The 15,380-nt window shown below is 37.1% G+C and overlaps 3 protein-coding genes across 8 annotated transcripts in view; 2 read left to right on the forward strand and 1 right to left on the reverse strand.

Annotated features, from left to right (window-relative positions):
* LOC134818848 (ribose-phosphate pyrophosphokinase 1-like) overlaps positions 1-15,380 on the forward strand; it is a 115,710-nt gene that overhangs the window by 58,957 nt on the left and 41,373 nt on the right. The gene's annotated exons all lie outside the window — the stretch shown is intronic.
* Positions 1,376-4,517, forward strand: LOC134818545 (isoamyl acetate-hydrolyzing esterase 1 homolog). Its single transcript, XM_063828159.1, has 6 exons — positions 1,376-1,499; positions 1,715-1,871; positions 2,178-2,313; positions 2,497-2,652; positions 3,600-3,673; positions 3,856-4,517. The coding sequence occupies exons 1-6, from the start codon at positions 1,384-1,386 to the stop codon at positions 4,000-4,002; spliced, it is 786 nt and encodes a 261-aa protein (XP_063684229.1). The 5' UTR covers positions 1,376-1,383; the 3' UTR covers positions 4,003-4,517.
* LOC134818841 (adenosine 3'-phospho 5'-phosphosulfate transporter 1-like) overlaps positions 9,997-15,380 on the reverse strand; it is a 28,555-nt gene continuing 23,171 nt past the window's right edge. For 2 of the 3 annotated variants that reach the window (XM_063828526.1, XM_063828527.1), the window contains exons 4-10: positions 14,688-14,871; positions 13,175-13,256; positions 12,416-12,589; positions 12,094-12,195; positions 11,453-11,600; positions 10,932-11,139; positions 9,997-10,281 (exon numbers count right to left, since the gene is read on the reverse strand). In XM_063828526.1, coding sequence (XP_063684596.1) covers positions 10,188-10,281; positions 10,932-11,139; positions 11,453-11,600; positions 12,094-12,195; positions 12,416-12,589; positions 13,175-13,256; positions 14,688-14,871 — 992 coding nt within the window. In that variant the 3' untranslated portion in view covers positions 9,997-10,187. Of the gene's footprint in view, positions 10,282-10,923; positions 11,140-11,452; positions 11,601-12,093; positions 12,196-12,415; positions 12,590-13,174; positions 13,257-14,687; positions 14,872-15,380 lie in introns of all 3 variants that reach the window. The other variant, XM_063828528.1, reaches the window with a different exon arrangement.

The raw sequence follows: 15,380 nt of genomic DNA on the forward strand, positions 1-15,380 counted from the left end.
TGTCGGTCAGACTCTTCAGGGTATGCACTACACACTGCAGATAATATTTACTCTCTGTTCAGTTACTAAGTTGTAAGTTCAATTCCCCTGGGTAATTGTAGTACGGAAAACCTGCATTCTCAATTCTGCGGAATTAAGTTTTGACAACAGGTGACTAAACAGATTAGACTTTAGGGTTATTAAATATAAGTATTGTTATAACGCAGACTTTTGTAAGTGTCATATAATAAGCCGAGCGTGCTAAATCACCTGGAATGTAAAACTTCCGAATTTTTTTTAAGGCAGTTGAAACTAACCTAAATCGATGTATTTTTGAATGCTGATTGTGAATAACTACAGGCATTTGGTTAGGGTAAGGGTTGGGGTTTGAATTGTCCGACGTCCGTCAGGGCCATCTAGAGAACGTGTTAAACTTAAAGTACGTTGTACGTCGTGTGTTAGCCTAGAGTGATTTATCATAATCCGTCACAAGTACCTACCTAGAAATCTGTTGACTGTTCTGCAGAGCGCACTACAATTTTAAACTATTTGACATTGTAAGTTTTGGTAGGTAGCATCGACAGATTTTGTTTAAACTCAATGTGGACATAATGAAACAAGGAAAATAACTGGTATGAATCTTTAATAATTTGTAAGTAAAATGTCGATAAGTGTCAAAACGTCGAGTGTACTTTTTATTTACTAGTTTATACCAGTTATTTGCCTTGTTTCATGTTCTCCACTTTAACTGGAGTCGTTGAGAGCCTTGATGTTCCTTGCGACATTTTTAATTGTTGCCAACTCATGCCTTGCGGGATTTAAGCGGTTCATACGAGTATGAACAAATTAAGATCCGATAGTTGAATATTATTCTTTGACTTGAAAGTTGCTATACTTTATATTATTTTAATAAAGGTTATGGGCGATGTTGACTCGCATCCTCATTATAAAACTTCACGAGCTCTCGCATCATTCCGTTGACAGGGACTCCATCCGCGGACCGAATCCACACAAGTTGTGATTTGTGAATACTATAGATAGTGATAGTTCGGTATTCAGTCCGATATGCATTCTGTTCGTTTATTCTCAATTGACCGATGAAAACGCACATAACGATACGTCAAACTTAACTCATTAAGTTATCTTATGCTGTTTAACCTATGCCGTGTTTAGCCAGTTGTCGATGCTTTTGTTTGAAGTTTTAACATTATCTAGCATAAATATTCCGTAAACAAAGTAATATACAAATCTTTATGAATGATGCCAGTAAAAGGCCACCAAGATATCTTTTCTGTACGACCAACATTTGTAAACCTTTCAATTCGGAACCTCTTAATTCAACTTAATCAAATTAATTCCTCATTGATTATTAACGAAATGTAATTTTGCTAGCGGTTGTCGAAGATGTTGACTCGAATACTCATTATTGGAGACAGCCAAGTCGAATCAGCGTTAAAGACACACGGTTTCGGCTCCATCTTAAACGACCGATTCAATGGAGAAGCAGACGTTATCCTGAGGTTTGTTTTAACATTGATATTTTCTTTTAATGGCAATTTTATCGAATGGCTGATGCTTTTTCGATTTATATCCTGAGGGCGAGAGTGAAACGCAGTTGTGTTTAAAGCGAAGCATTTTGTTCATTTATAGTTACACTTACAGAATTAGCACACATCTTGGGGATTTCACATACTTTATGCCAAACAAACATTTTTCTGACAATATCTCTACTCAGGAAGTTCCCTGGTTACACAGCAGAGTGGATAAAGCTTCTAACGAGCAGCGTGGCCCGGAACCTGGGCGCTACTCCCGACTACATCATCATCCTATGTGGCAGAGACGACTGCTTGCGGAGTAAACAAGATACCAGACCTGTCACTGATCCTGAAAAGGTACCCACTTTTAATTTCCATCTCATGTTTATCTTATCTAGTTCCTTGGGGTTGTTTTATCTCACTACAACTGTCTTAAACTTCTATTAGTATTTTTACAACTCGATTCTTTTGGGGTTTCTTCTTATTTTCTCATAATTGGATTCCAATCAAAGTCTAACGCGGTCTAAGTTAAACTAGAAAATATAGCAATTATTATGGCTTTAAAACTAAAACATCCGTAATAAGGGAGTGTCTTATTGGGAGCTTCTCTTTTTATTAAATATTAATTCCTTAATTTCTCTAATTACATGGTATTTTCATCAGTTCCGAAAGAATCTTTACTCACTGGTAGACAAGATAACAAATGAAGTTGATATGAACGCAGAGCGCTTCATCTTGCTCTCTCCTTTACCCATACATACCATGAGATTCGAAGGAGATGAAGGCAATGTCTTTGATGGTATTGAATTTTTTGTTTTTACAATTACATTCGTAAGATTTAAAATGTAGCCTGATTCATGTAAATTCTCCATCTGATTTTTAGTCTCAGTTTGATGAAACCAATATCATAACTTTATTTTCTAATTTCAATATTTAAGGTACACATTACACAATAGCTTACAGTTTACACTGTTATCCTCAGGAGTTACAATAGATAAGAGCACAATTAAACAATACACGGAGAAGACGAAGGAGGTAGCTACAAGAGTGGGAGGACAGTTCGTAGACACTTCAGCTTTGTTAGACAGGGCTCTTGATGCAAACTTCAGACAAGGCGGGATCAAACTGTCAAACGACGGTAGGTTCTGACGTAAGGTTAAAACTAGATGGGTGGTGAAGAAGTGTTATTTTATGTTGCATGTCGGGAAGAGGAATGTGTTATTTTTCTAAGCCTCTGGAAAGTGCATAATATGGTGAAATACTTATACATTGAATGCTTTTACTCTGTCGCAGCTCTGTCATTTTTATATTTAACAATTCCTACTAGCCGACGCCCGACGTAGCTGTTTTGTGATATAATAGTGTGATTTTAACTTGAATAAGTTTAACTTTGAGAAATATACCTCCCTGAAAATTTTAAACATTTTCTTCATACTTAACATAAAAGCTGGCATCTATTATACTTATAGAGGCTGGTGCATCTATAAGTTTTCTACATATAGCAGAAAATAACAATGTTCTTTAACTGAAGGCCTGGTAGCTGGCATTTATAAGTTTTCTACAAATAGCAGAAAATAACAGTGTTCTTTAACTGAAGGCCTGGTAGCTGGCATTTATAAATTTTCTACATATAGCAGAAAATAACAGTGTTCTTTAACTGAAGGCCTGGTAGCATACGCTACCTCTGCTTGGTACTTTAACTACTATATAAAAAAGTGGTCTCGGAAATACACTAACATAACCCCGCAAACCGTGCCGTGGGAGAGCGTGAAGTTGTATTTACATAAAGCTTTTGATGGTTGTCGGCTGACTTGTCATCAGCTTTATGAAGCGCACTGTGCACTGTGCAGGCTTACTCGTACGTACGTTTTGACCTTCCGAAACTATACCCTGAATATGTTAAATATTTCTCAGTATTTTGAATACACTCACGCATGAGAGCGTACATTGATAATAGATAGAACATGTTTTGGTATTGAAAGGTAATTTTCAGCACCTTGAAAAATTAGACATATCTTCATTCTTCAATACAAAAATATGTGTACAATGTTGGGGTAGGGCGAAAGTATATTAAAAACCTTCCAGGTCATTTGAATTTGGCGGAGAAGTTGGTAGAATTGATCGAGTTAACAGAATCACCATTTCCTTCTTTCGATACGGTAAGTTTTTAACCAGGAATCTTTGCCATAGTGATTGTTCCCACGTTGGGCCATAACTATTCGATTTCAACATCACATTCTAGAATTTAGTTATTTTCTGTAAATTAGAATCAATAAAGTGCCGTATCTCCTGTACTTAATAATAATAAAGCACATTATTTGATTTCCATACTCTCCCGAAGATTGGAAATGACTACGTGAAGACGTTGGGAGAAATAAATCAGAATTGCTCCTTGGTCCAAGAAGACAATATCGCAGCTTACACTTACGTTTCTACTGTAGATCAATACTCTGCTTACCTAGGGAAGACATACCGAGGAAAGGTGTGAGGTCGTGGACAGATCACTTATTAGATCCAAAATGAAAGGAAGAAATATTTCCGCGGGAGAGTTGCAGTTGGCTTTATGCGTGGCTGAACTTTGGAGAAGTAAAACGAGCGAATGAAGTTGTCATATCGTCTCGGGCGTCACGGGATGTGAGGGGATGTATATCTCGATACTGGTCACCAAATCAACACTTTTCAGCTCCCTAGTATTGTGCTAAGCTATAATTATTCGTGAAGATAAAGTTCATTTTTAAAATTAGTAGTAAGCATTTTATTGCAATATTTATTAAATTACCCATCGTAAAGCAAAGAATTTTGCCGTCGTATCAGTTTCAAAATTTCCAAGAATTGCTTCATACTTCGACATTCCTTTGTCTTTATTCTGTGAAAATTCTTCAGATATCTGATAGCTGTTACAGAGTAAATTCTATTAATCTGTTGTATGACTTATTAATTCAATAAAGCTGTTCTTTCTATGACGCAATATGCAATTTATACCTGTTCCTGTAATTCTAAAGAAGAGACTATATAATTTTGTTCAAGATAGTACGATCGCTTTTTACTGTTCTATGGAATTCAAGCTTTGTTGACCCATTAAGGCATAAATGAGAACAGTTTTTCTGTAAGTTTTGAAAGAGCACTGCAACTTAGGCTAATAATAATATAACTATAAGAGTATCTGTATAGTGCCAGTGTCTAGGGGTCGTATCCATTCTTTATTTCTTTGGCCATTTAAAACCTAATTTAAATTTGTATCACGTCATGACCCCCATTGTCGTTTCACTAAATATAAGTGTCGTGGCGGGTAACACGACTCCTGTCCGAAAGCGACATCTGTCCGACAGCGACATCTGTCCGAATCAGGGTACCAGAAAAAAACGACATCTGTCCGAAATTGTGACCTGATTTCAATACGACACATTTACAATTAGAGACATGATCTAAACTGTTATTTGCTAAATTGTATACGTAACATTTGAGATATGATCTGAGCCATAGTTCTACCACAGTTTATTTTCATTTGATGTCGATAAATTGGACAATAGTTTGAATGTTATTTAAATGTTATAAATTAGTTCAATATAATACAATATCACAGAATCAAATCTAAAGCATAGTCAAATTTCCGATAGCTTTAAGGAAATCCATAGGGTTGCTGTAGTTGTCGTAATCATCTACAATTCTCTGAAGTTGTCGATCATAACGGATCCATTTGGGTGCACGTGGCTCAGGTAGTTCCCGCCCGTCTCTTTTGGTTTTCTTCACGTCTGTAAGGGCTTGTTCTGCTTACCCGTGAGCTTGTGAAATACGAATGTGAACCGAAATTTCAATATGATCCGAAATTCGGACAGATGTCGCCAAAAACGACTCCTGTCCGACAGCGACATCTGTCCGAAATCCCTAATTCAGCTTTCGGACAGATGTCGCTGTCGGACAGATGTCGCTGTCGGACAGATGTCGCCCAATCGTCGTGGCGAAAGCCACGATACAGCTGCAAACTCTTGCGCGGCAGGTCTACAACGTGTGACAAATTTAAATGACACAGCAAATTGTTTTCATGGCCGCTAAAATTTGATGTATGGGAGGTTATAATGCTCTGCTTTTCATCCAACAAAGTTGTTTACTTGTTTAATGTTTTGTCAGGTTAATATATAATAATACAACTAGTAATTAGCTAATTGGTCCAGATAGAGGGCGTTAATTTCGTATCGGGCGATAATTAGTAATTACCTGGGGACCCCAGGCTATTATGTTCATAAACATAAACGCCGAATAGAGATTCGGCGGAATGACAGGCTGAGCGCCGCCCAGTAAGGGCGATAATTGTTTAACGGGTGATACTCGTAAAATATTTGTTTCAAATATTATATTAGACCGTGATGACACGAAACGTGGATAAAATTTGGATTAGAAAACCTCTTAGAACTATTTCATATAAATATCCAAATTTGCAAAAGTTTCTGGTGAAAAGTGTTTGCATATTATTATTAAGTATTGACCGTTACACTTACAAGGCGGCTAAATTACAAGGCAGATCAGCTAAATTCCATCTCAGGCGCAGAAAATGTTCCCGGGACGTATAACTGTTCCTGATTAAAGGCTCTTGTAGAGCGGTTAATTGGTTAATTGGCAATCATTTAATCGGGTCAAATCTTTGAAATCGAGATAGCAGGGACCGTAATTGTATGGGGGTAACTCATGGAGGATTTGCATTTTAAAGCCGGATACCGATCGAATTGAAAAGTGGATACGACCCCCAATAGTAATAAGCATAGTTGAAGAGGCCGCATAGCAGACGAGACTTTTGGGGTCTCGGTGACGGTAGGTGTGCAACCGTCTAGAGAACTACAAACAAAAGCTGGACTGACTACTATAGGTGCGATAGGGCTAGGCTGTTGCACATCTGGTCATGATATCCAGATCTGAAGTCCTGGTGTGCCCAATAATATAATGGTGCTGCTAACACCGGACTGTGTCTTGACTATTTTGTGTTGTCCTGGGATTTCTGATCCTTAGAGATTTCAGACTTGGTGCTTGAAATTTCGGCATAGCTCCCGCGGGAGCCTTGTATGTTGTTGGCTAATATTTCGTGGTTCGTTTTAAGCAGTTGTGCGACCTCTACTTTCTTTGTACGGTTCATTGGACACTATAGCTACCATCCCTGTGGTAGACCGTAGCTGCAGGAAGGAAGGGCGCGGCACGGAATCTCACCCATCAAGTACCCATTATTTCATTATTTTTCTTGCTATTGACAGACAGACAGACAGACAGACAGACAGCGAACAGGAAAATTCGGTAAAAAATAAAGCAATTATGAAGGCAAGACATTAAATTTATTCCCTTGTAAATTAATTAGCTGGTTAGTTCACTATAGCTCTGTTCAACCAGGTATATAATAGTTATATACTTTATGTACCAACGAATTTAAGTTTTTGTATTTCATTTGTATTAGTTATTTTAAGTTGTTGGAAAATCCGGACATCCGGGGGAGGTTTTGAAAATTCAAACAAACCCGGAAAAGTGGAGGGAGTGGTCTGTAAATCCGAAATTTTTGTGAAACTTGACCAACAAAGTAGGATCGAACGGTGACCGCACTTTTGAGGGTGTCCCGGACCCCAACCGCCAAACGGTGCCCGCGGGGCAGCCACGCCCATATTTGGTCCAAATAAGGCTCAATTTAGCCAAATACCTTCAACATGCCCAAAACCCAGGTCAAAAAATGACTGAGTTATGAGCTAAAAACTATATGCTCATTGCTCATATTTGGGCATACGCACCAAATTCGATCGATTTTGGCCCATAAACTGGTCAAATATCAATATTTTGATACACATTACTACACATTCTTTACGATTATCAGCTCAATATCTACCTAACTGTGGATTCTGTGTTCAAATAATCGTAAAAAATGAACAAAATCGCCCTTAAGGTCGAAATGCGATTCTACGTTGATTCAGAAAATTTCATGAAAAAATATTGAAACCATATTGAGTTCTATTGTTTTGAGCGAAATCAGTTTCGAAAATATCACGAACTGAGATATGAATTTTTTTCATTTTTTACAAGTAGAACACAGAATCCACAGTCAGGTAGATATTGAGCAGATAATCGTAGAGAATGTGTAGTTTAGGCTTACCTTTTATATAAAGTTTGTTTCACCAAACAATATTGTTATTTGACCAATTTATGGGTCAAAATCGATCGAATTTGGTGCGTATGCCAAAATATGGGCACATAGTTGTTAGCTCATAACTCAGTCATTTTCTAACGAGGTCTGATCGTCATCTTCTTACAGCGTTCGATGTCTGTGCGAAGGTAAAATGGTGACATCCTCTGGATCAGGCAGAGGTCGAGTGTTATCAGGATCACTTCTGTAGTAGTTGTACAGCAATACTAAGGTAATGCAGGACTACTGCGGACCCTCTACCGGCCAAACCTTGAGAACACCTACCGTTCACCGAACCTTGACTGCGGCTTTACGACTACTACAGTCATTTTTTGTCCAATCTTGATAAAAATTCATATACGAGTTCAAGAGACCACTAGCTACAAGTAGAGCGCCCAAAACCTGGGTTTTGGGCATGTTGAGGGTATTTAGATAAATTGGGCGTAATTTGGACCAAATATGAGCCTGGCTGCCCCGCGGGCACCGTTTGACGGTTGGGGTCCGGGACCCCCTCAAAAGTTCGGTCACCGGTCCTATCTCGAAACAGAGTTTCACAAAAAATCATGGTGAATTAACGCGCATATCATGTTGCCGCGCCGGCCAGATCATGCAGATCAGATCGATCGAATTAATTTGCGCGCACGCGCTAGGACTCTTAGCAACGAACCGTTCGGCTTCCGCGTGTTACGCATTTGAAGTCCTACAAATGACGCGTCACTTGCGAGAGTGTCGCTACCCCGTCTACTAAATGTATTACTGATCTGTGAATTGTGATATGGTTAGTTATAAAACTGATCCTGCGGCCTGCGGGTGCCGAAGGCAGGATTTTGGACAGGCATGATTTTGGACAGGCATGATTTTGGACAGGCATGATTTTGGACAGGACTTCTACAATGTGATAATATGGTACGGCACAAGACAACAGTCTGACAAAGCAGCAAAGGAAGCAGCACAACTCCCGGACCTGGGCCAAGGACAGTCTACAATCTCATACGGAGTTGCCAGAGCAGTAGCAAAGGCTCACATCAAGGATAGCGACCCCCAACACCACCTGGTCTCCCAGACTTACAAGGGATACAACAGAAAAAGAGCGGACAGTAAAATAGAGAGCAGGAAAGACGGAGCGCTGCTAGCACAACTCAGAGCAGGCCATTGCCTTCACCTGTCCCACTACAAAAATAGGATCGACTCTACAAAGAGTGCAACTTGTCCCCGTTGCGGAGAAGAAGAAGAAACGGTACCACACTGGATTCGGTGCCCTGCAACGATCAGGACGAGAGAAGAAATCTTCGGAAAACCTGACTTAAACTTGGACATACTAACCACCAACCCGATAGAAATCCTGGCGTTTGCTAAGAAGACCTTGCTTGAGGGACCCTTAGACGCCTAGCCCATCACCACCACCACCACAACAGTCTTGGGAACATTTTCCGACAAAAATTTTGAAATTTGGTACATTTTAACAAAAACTGTAATTACTTCCTACTCTTAGTGTGCCCGACAAATTTACTTGAGTGTGAGGACGAAATATATCCACGTCAGTACAAAAGTCAGTACCCATACGTTGGGTCTTATACCACCGCCGTGTTTTATATTTGAGAGTTGTTGCTTTGCAGATAGCATACTGTCACCAAAATTTTAAAATTCGATTTTTGGGGGCCACATCCAATCAAAATTGAATTGTTTATACTCGTGTTTGTGAACATGTTAGAGACTCCGTTGTAACATATTGCAATAGGTCATTTAATCCGGAATTTAATCTGAAAAGATGTTGCGAAACGGATTTAAAATGACGAAGTTATCAAGCAATTTAATTATCTCGTTAGCAAAATTGATTGGGTACTCAATGATTACCCAATCACGACACCGTAATTGAGCTCTCTCTCTCTGCACGATTCCCATAATGCAGATCTAGCCTCAACCCAATCACCTGATCACACGTAATGAACAAACTCATTATGCTTCATATCTCGGTCATCTGAGAAGCTAGAACTCTCATTTTTTCAGGACGAACGTAATTTAAATGGCCAAACACAATTCAATAAAATTTGGCTCGATCCGACTATCCAAACTATCAAATAAATGCGAAAATGAACCTTCATTTGAAAAAATGGACACGAATATTTTTTGACTTGACAAATTCCTCGAACCAGTGGTGGTAGTAGGTCATACCAGAAAGAATTATTTCAATTGGGCACTCAGTAACTGAACTATTAAGACCAACGTATGGGTACTGACTTTTGCCCCCCCCCCCCCAGGTATGTTGATTTTCATAATATGTTGATCTCGCTACCTTATTTTGGTTTAGCAATCGAAGAGAAGTTTGTAGAATTCTGTTTAATGTCAACTTTAAACTGCAAATAGATTACCAAATAACAGTGAAAACGTTTATATTAGCGGCGAAATTGATCACATCTATAATTCAATTCTTGAAAATAACTTAAACAGGATTCTAATATACATTAAACTATTTTGAAATGTCATTACCGAACTTTCTTTTAGCTTAGCACTAGTATAAAATATCACATCTTATAATAGCAATTAGTGACTAGTTTGTCAATAGTGCTTTTAACAGTGCTGCTGGCATTGTCTTCCGATTCACTTTCGGGATCAGATCTGTAAATTGAAAACTTGCAATTAACTGATGTTTTGAGATGAAAATTAAGCAATTATAAATCAGCTTTTCTTAACTTTACTTAAACATAGTAAATGAACTTAATGATGCTTATTTTAAAAGTACCATCCAGCCATTCAGAGCCTTTGCAGCAAATTAGTTAGTTAATTTTAATTTTTTACATTAAAAAAGCTGTTAACCAAACAAAAAGCACGCTTAATAAAGCTTACAATTTAATTATCTTAAAAAGGAAACAAATTATAAAATATCGCCGCATTACATTAAAACATCGATAACAACCGCGCTGTTTTATGTTTTAAAGCGGTTAGCCCGATTGTTGTTATTGAAACTGCACCCTTGTCCGACATGTCCGATTTCGACATCAAAAGTCTTCAGATTAAAAATAAAATATTCTGCCTAAGATTGCATCACGTTGCTTACAGCATCCCTAGAATGCCACGCCCAATGAAAAAGCTTTTACCAGCCATTACCTTAGCCATTCAGATACATAACTGATTAAATATCTCTTTAAAGTAAACAATATTAATTTAATGGATACATTTGCATGCAACAGTTACTAACAGCGAGAAATACAGATTCCAGGGTAATAGCAAATGCCATGCCAAAATAACATAATTAATTACTTAATTACTTAGACGCTCTGGTTGATCTTTGCTTCGCGTAGATGCGCAGGAATATAGCAATGAAGACGATAAGAGCGCCCAGGAATGACTGGGCTGTCAGAGGGTGTCCGAACATGAAGCAGCTGACAATAATGCTGAGGACTTGTCGACACGCCATGATAATGGTGAATACAACAGGTCCAAATGTCTCGATACAGTAGAATATGAAGAATTGACCTGGGAAATTTGGGGGTGTTAAGGGTAAGAGACATCTCTCTAGCTATTGGAATAGGTGCATCTCACGATTGCCAAAGACATGAAGAGAAACGGAAGTCTGTTCAAGCGTTAAATTTATATGTTTTAACTTTAATTATTAAATGTTATTGAGTCTGCAATACCAATTTCGAAGTTTGAATGATCTTAAATAGATTAACCTTATTATTTATTTATCAAGTTTTGGGTGCACCATAAAGTCTGCTCTCAGTGGTAAGTTTTTTGGATCATGTTGAAATAGTCAGCCCGACTGAAATGATAAAATAACTAAACTGACCGGTCATAGAGAAGATGCTCATTCCGATTACATCATAGGCAAGATTGGTGTGTTGGAGACAGAGGAGGAGATTAGAGAACAACATTCCTTCCATCAGAAGGGAAACTCCGGTGAAAAGAGAGGAGAAGATGTTCGTACCCAACATGCACTGAAATTAGTAGGGTTATAATATAACACACTCACATCACATGTGTGTAATTATGTAATCTATCAACTTTGTAGTACTAGACTTTGTAATTATTATAAAGGAGTGGATAGAAAAGGAGCTTTTCTTCATTCTGATTGTGTTTGTTAGGAGATATTATAATTTAATCAGATGTATTTCAAGCGGATTTACATTCCGTTGCAATTAACTCGGAATGTAAGTTGCACGCTGCTTTTTAAAACGTGTGAAATTAGGCTGTAAGACTAACAAAGTTTATACTAAATACAGGGAAACCACAGTTGATTAATGATCAGGGTGGACCTTCGCAAACTGCAAACATCTTCACAAGCAGGTAATCCAGACAGCAGTCAAACCTTAATTCAAACTTCTAAACGTTATAACCGTATGCTTATTAAGCAAAAAAGTTTAGATAAAGGCGGTGACTCACAATGTGAGATGAATTTAATAAGAAAAAGCATATTTAATAATTAGTTACTTGGTAAGATGACATCTTGTAAGAAGAGTAGAGTTCTCCCTGCCAGTTTGAAGTGAAACTGTCAAACACTATGTACCCCAGCAAGATGAATAACCCTGAGAGCTGAAAATTGTATTGTTAATTAATCTACTTCATTAAAATAGTTAGTAGTAGGGTTACTATAATACATGGAATACGCACCCAAATTTATATACCAAGAACTTTCCTTGCTATATATAGTATATATATACACTATACAGGGATCAAATCTATGTGATACATTTTACATATTAACATCTCCAAAATAAATAAACCTAACCAAAAGTTGTTGATAAAAACTAACCGTAGTTTCCTTGGTATAATTCTTTGAAGTCTCCTGAGGGTTCCACAATAGGAAGACACTGACACCGACGAATATGAGCGCCGCGCACACGTACTCGTAAGCGGGGTACTTCTTGCGCGAAACTACCTTACCCATCAGAATAACTGCGAGCGTTTTGCTGGCTTTACATATCACCTGTGGAGTTATATTCTAATAATTTATAAATAAAATAGTTTTAACACTGCTAATAATGGTGTAAAGGGGATAAAATTTATAAATTAAAAAGTTAAGTTAAGATGTGTGTTAACCACTGCTGTATAAATATAAACATGGCTTATAACTGCAGATACACAGACTATTTACACTCATTCATGACATCTTCGTCACAATGGTTTGCTATTTCAGTTACTGTAAAGTCCGTGTGGTCGTGTGTTAAACTAATAACCTCACAAACAGTTTAAACTTATTGGCACATTCAGGGCACAATGTTAAGTTTGTTATTTAATTCAGTTACCAAGTTCTAACACAATGATTCAGCCGATATAACGGTAACATTACTCAGCTTACGTGTTAACAACTTTTTAAATTTTCGTGACGAATTGTACACTTCCAACAATATAACAGCTGCATAGTGTGGACTAAAGAGTACGATAGGTTTACTTTATAAAAGTAAAAACGTCATATCATAGTTTAAACAATAGTAGATAATATACTATTCACTATATATACATATATTATATATTGTATACTATAATACTATAGTTATTATTCACTATGTACCTGTGTAGGAAAAGAGACATATTTAAGAGCTTCATACTGACACCAACTACTCATAATATTAGAGAAGGAGGAGAAGGAATACCTGAAAAGAAAGAGTGGTAAGTGGAATGTAGTGATAAAATAGTGATAACATGTATAAAAATGTACAGAATACAGACATTTTAAAACTTACTTTACTTTCTTTTAACGTTATAACTTGACTGTTAAACTAAGGTAGAGTAGTAAATGCGTATAATTATTTAGCACTGCTCTCTGTAAAGTGTAATAATATAAGAACTAAGGATGTGTCACGTGATACTGCCACTAAATCATATTATCCAGGTCACGTGGTCAAGTGGTCACGTGGTGTAAGATGACACGTGAGAAGAGTGACTGTGTGAGCCTCATCAAACTACTACTACCTTGTACACGATATAACGTGTAACTACAACACACACAAACACACACGGTTATAATATAGCTAAATTAATAGAGACCTATGTGGAAACTACAAATATTCTATAACTCGTTTCCACGACCAAGTTTATATATGCTGCATTGATATCGGGGACAAACATCGAGAAATTGGTTTAGTTTTGAGATCTGCCATATTATATGATTTCATTACATACATGGACTGTATCTTACAAACATTGAATCAGACCAAAACAGCTTCCTATCTCTATAATCATACATTATACCTTACGAGGCATAATTCCGGTGACCTAAATGATTTGGGAACGAAAATATGAGGTTTTTTTTCCGAAAACCGCCAAATTTCGTACTCCAAATTAAATCATGGTATTTGGGCATTTTTCCATCTCCTTATTTTACAAAAATGAAACTCAATATTTGAGAAAATTAAATACAAAGATCTTCTCTGATCAGCTGTTTCATCTTGTAAACAGTTTCTCCGGAGCCTTTGAGAGTTAGCCTAAACTTAACTTCTAATCCTCTAGACTGTATAGAAGACCGACGGTGTCTGTTATCATCCACTACTCCCGAAATTTCACCGCCGTGGCCAAAATAGTAGTGACAGAGCTTGCTTTCTTTTAACGGAACGTGTCCAAAATCATTTTTAAATTCATGGTCAAATACTATAACTAGTGTTCATTTGTTTGATGGATCATATTTATAACTTACTATCTTGATAGTAAATCAACGAAGTGATAACTTAGTCCGAAAATATGGTGTTTTTTTCGAAAAAACACCGACTTTCGTAAGGTTCGTACATTTAAGGCTCTATTTACTAACTAGCGATGTAATAATATTTCTTAGCCAGCCAATTTAAATAAACTCTCATAATTACTACAGACATATGATTTTACTTTTAAAATTGTGTCATCTGCAAATAAGATAAATGTGACAATATCTAAACAATTAGATTTGTTTGAATTACAAGTACAAACTAATTACAAACTAATTACAAACTAATTACAAACTAATTACAAACTAATTACAAACTAATTACAAACTAATTACAAACTAATTACAAACTAATTACAAACTAATTACAAACTAATTACAAACTAACTTGTAGAGTGGTGTCTTGTGGGTAGGTTGTTTAACCAAGCTGATATACCCAAACACCATGGACAGAGCCAGGATTCTGTTCATAAAAACGAGGAACTGAGAGTCCTGAAACTTGAGATCTCCGTAGGTTGATGTCATTATCTTCTCTTGTAGATATCCCCACATTAGATAAGAGCACTGCAATCCTGAAGAATTAAGAACAGTTAGTAATAGTATTTATTTCAGTAGGCTCTAGGATTCAAAGCTTAGTTGTAGTGAACGGTGGATTTTGACGTATTGAACGCACGTTCCAGTCATTTTGTAGTGACGTTAGTGAACGTCAGTGATTATCAAAACAAAAATTCATTTCCCCGACGATAATTATTAATTTTCCCAGACTGATACAAAATGAAGAAATCCTATTTCTGTGCACCGATTTCTGGCTTTGTCGCCATGAGCCCATGATTACACACAGTATTTATGCTACTGAACACTACTAGTAATTTATCCATAACATTCAGAACGTGAGATGAGTTTTAGTGTGTATAGAAAATTTACACATCATGTACAGATAATTGTTAGTGAACTTTCCGTTAGTACACTACAACTGATTCAAAGTATCCTATCTCCTTCACAACGAACAACTTGTATTCAGTAGCTCTTTGTATTATGTTCCAAATGTATAATGTATATTGTGAGGCAGTGAAATGGGGAC

The sequence above is a fragment of the Bolinopsis microptera genome, chromosome 7 (assembly GCF_026151205.1).
Source record: "Bolinopsis microptera isolate Bmic1 chromosome 7, MBARI_Bmic_1.0, whole genome shotgun sequence".
In the NCBI taxonomy this organism is placed as follows: Eukaryota; Metazoa; Ctenophora; class Tentaculata; order Lobata; family Bolinopsidae; genus Bolinopsis; species Bolinopsis microptera.

What these genes read in the sequence shown, in the direction of transcription:
- LOC134818545 (XM_063828159.1), top strand. Translation starts at nt 1,384, where the DNA reads ATGTTGACTCGAATACTCATTATTGGAGACAGCCAAGTCGAATCAGCG. An exon ending in GAAGCAGACGTTATCCTGAG is followed by an intron (nt 1,500 to 1,714) that starts GTTTGTTTTAAC and finishes ATCTCTACTCAG; the next exon opens with GAAGTTCCCTGGTTACACAG. An exon ending in GATCAAACTGTCAAACGACG is followed by an intron (nt 2,653 to 3,599) that starts GTAGGTTCTGAC and finishes AAAACCTTCCAG; the next exon opens with GTCATTTGAATTTGGCGGAG.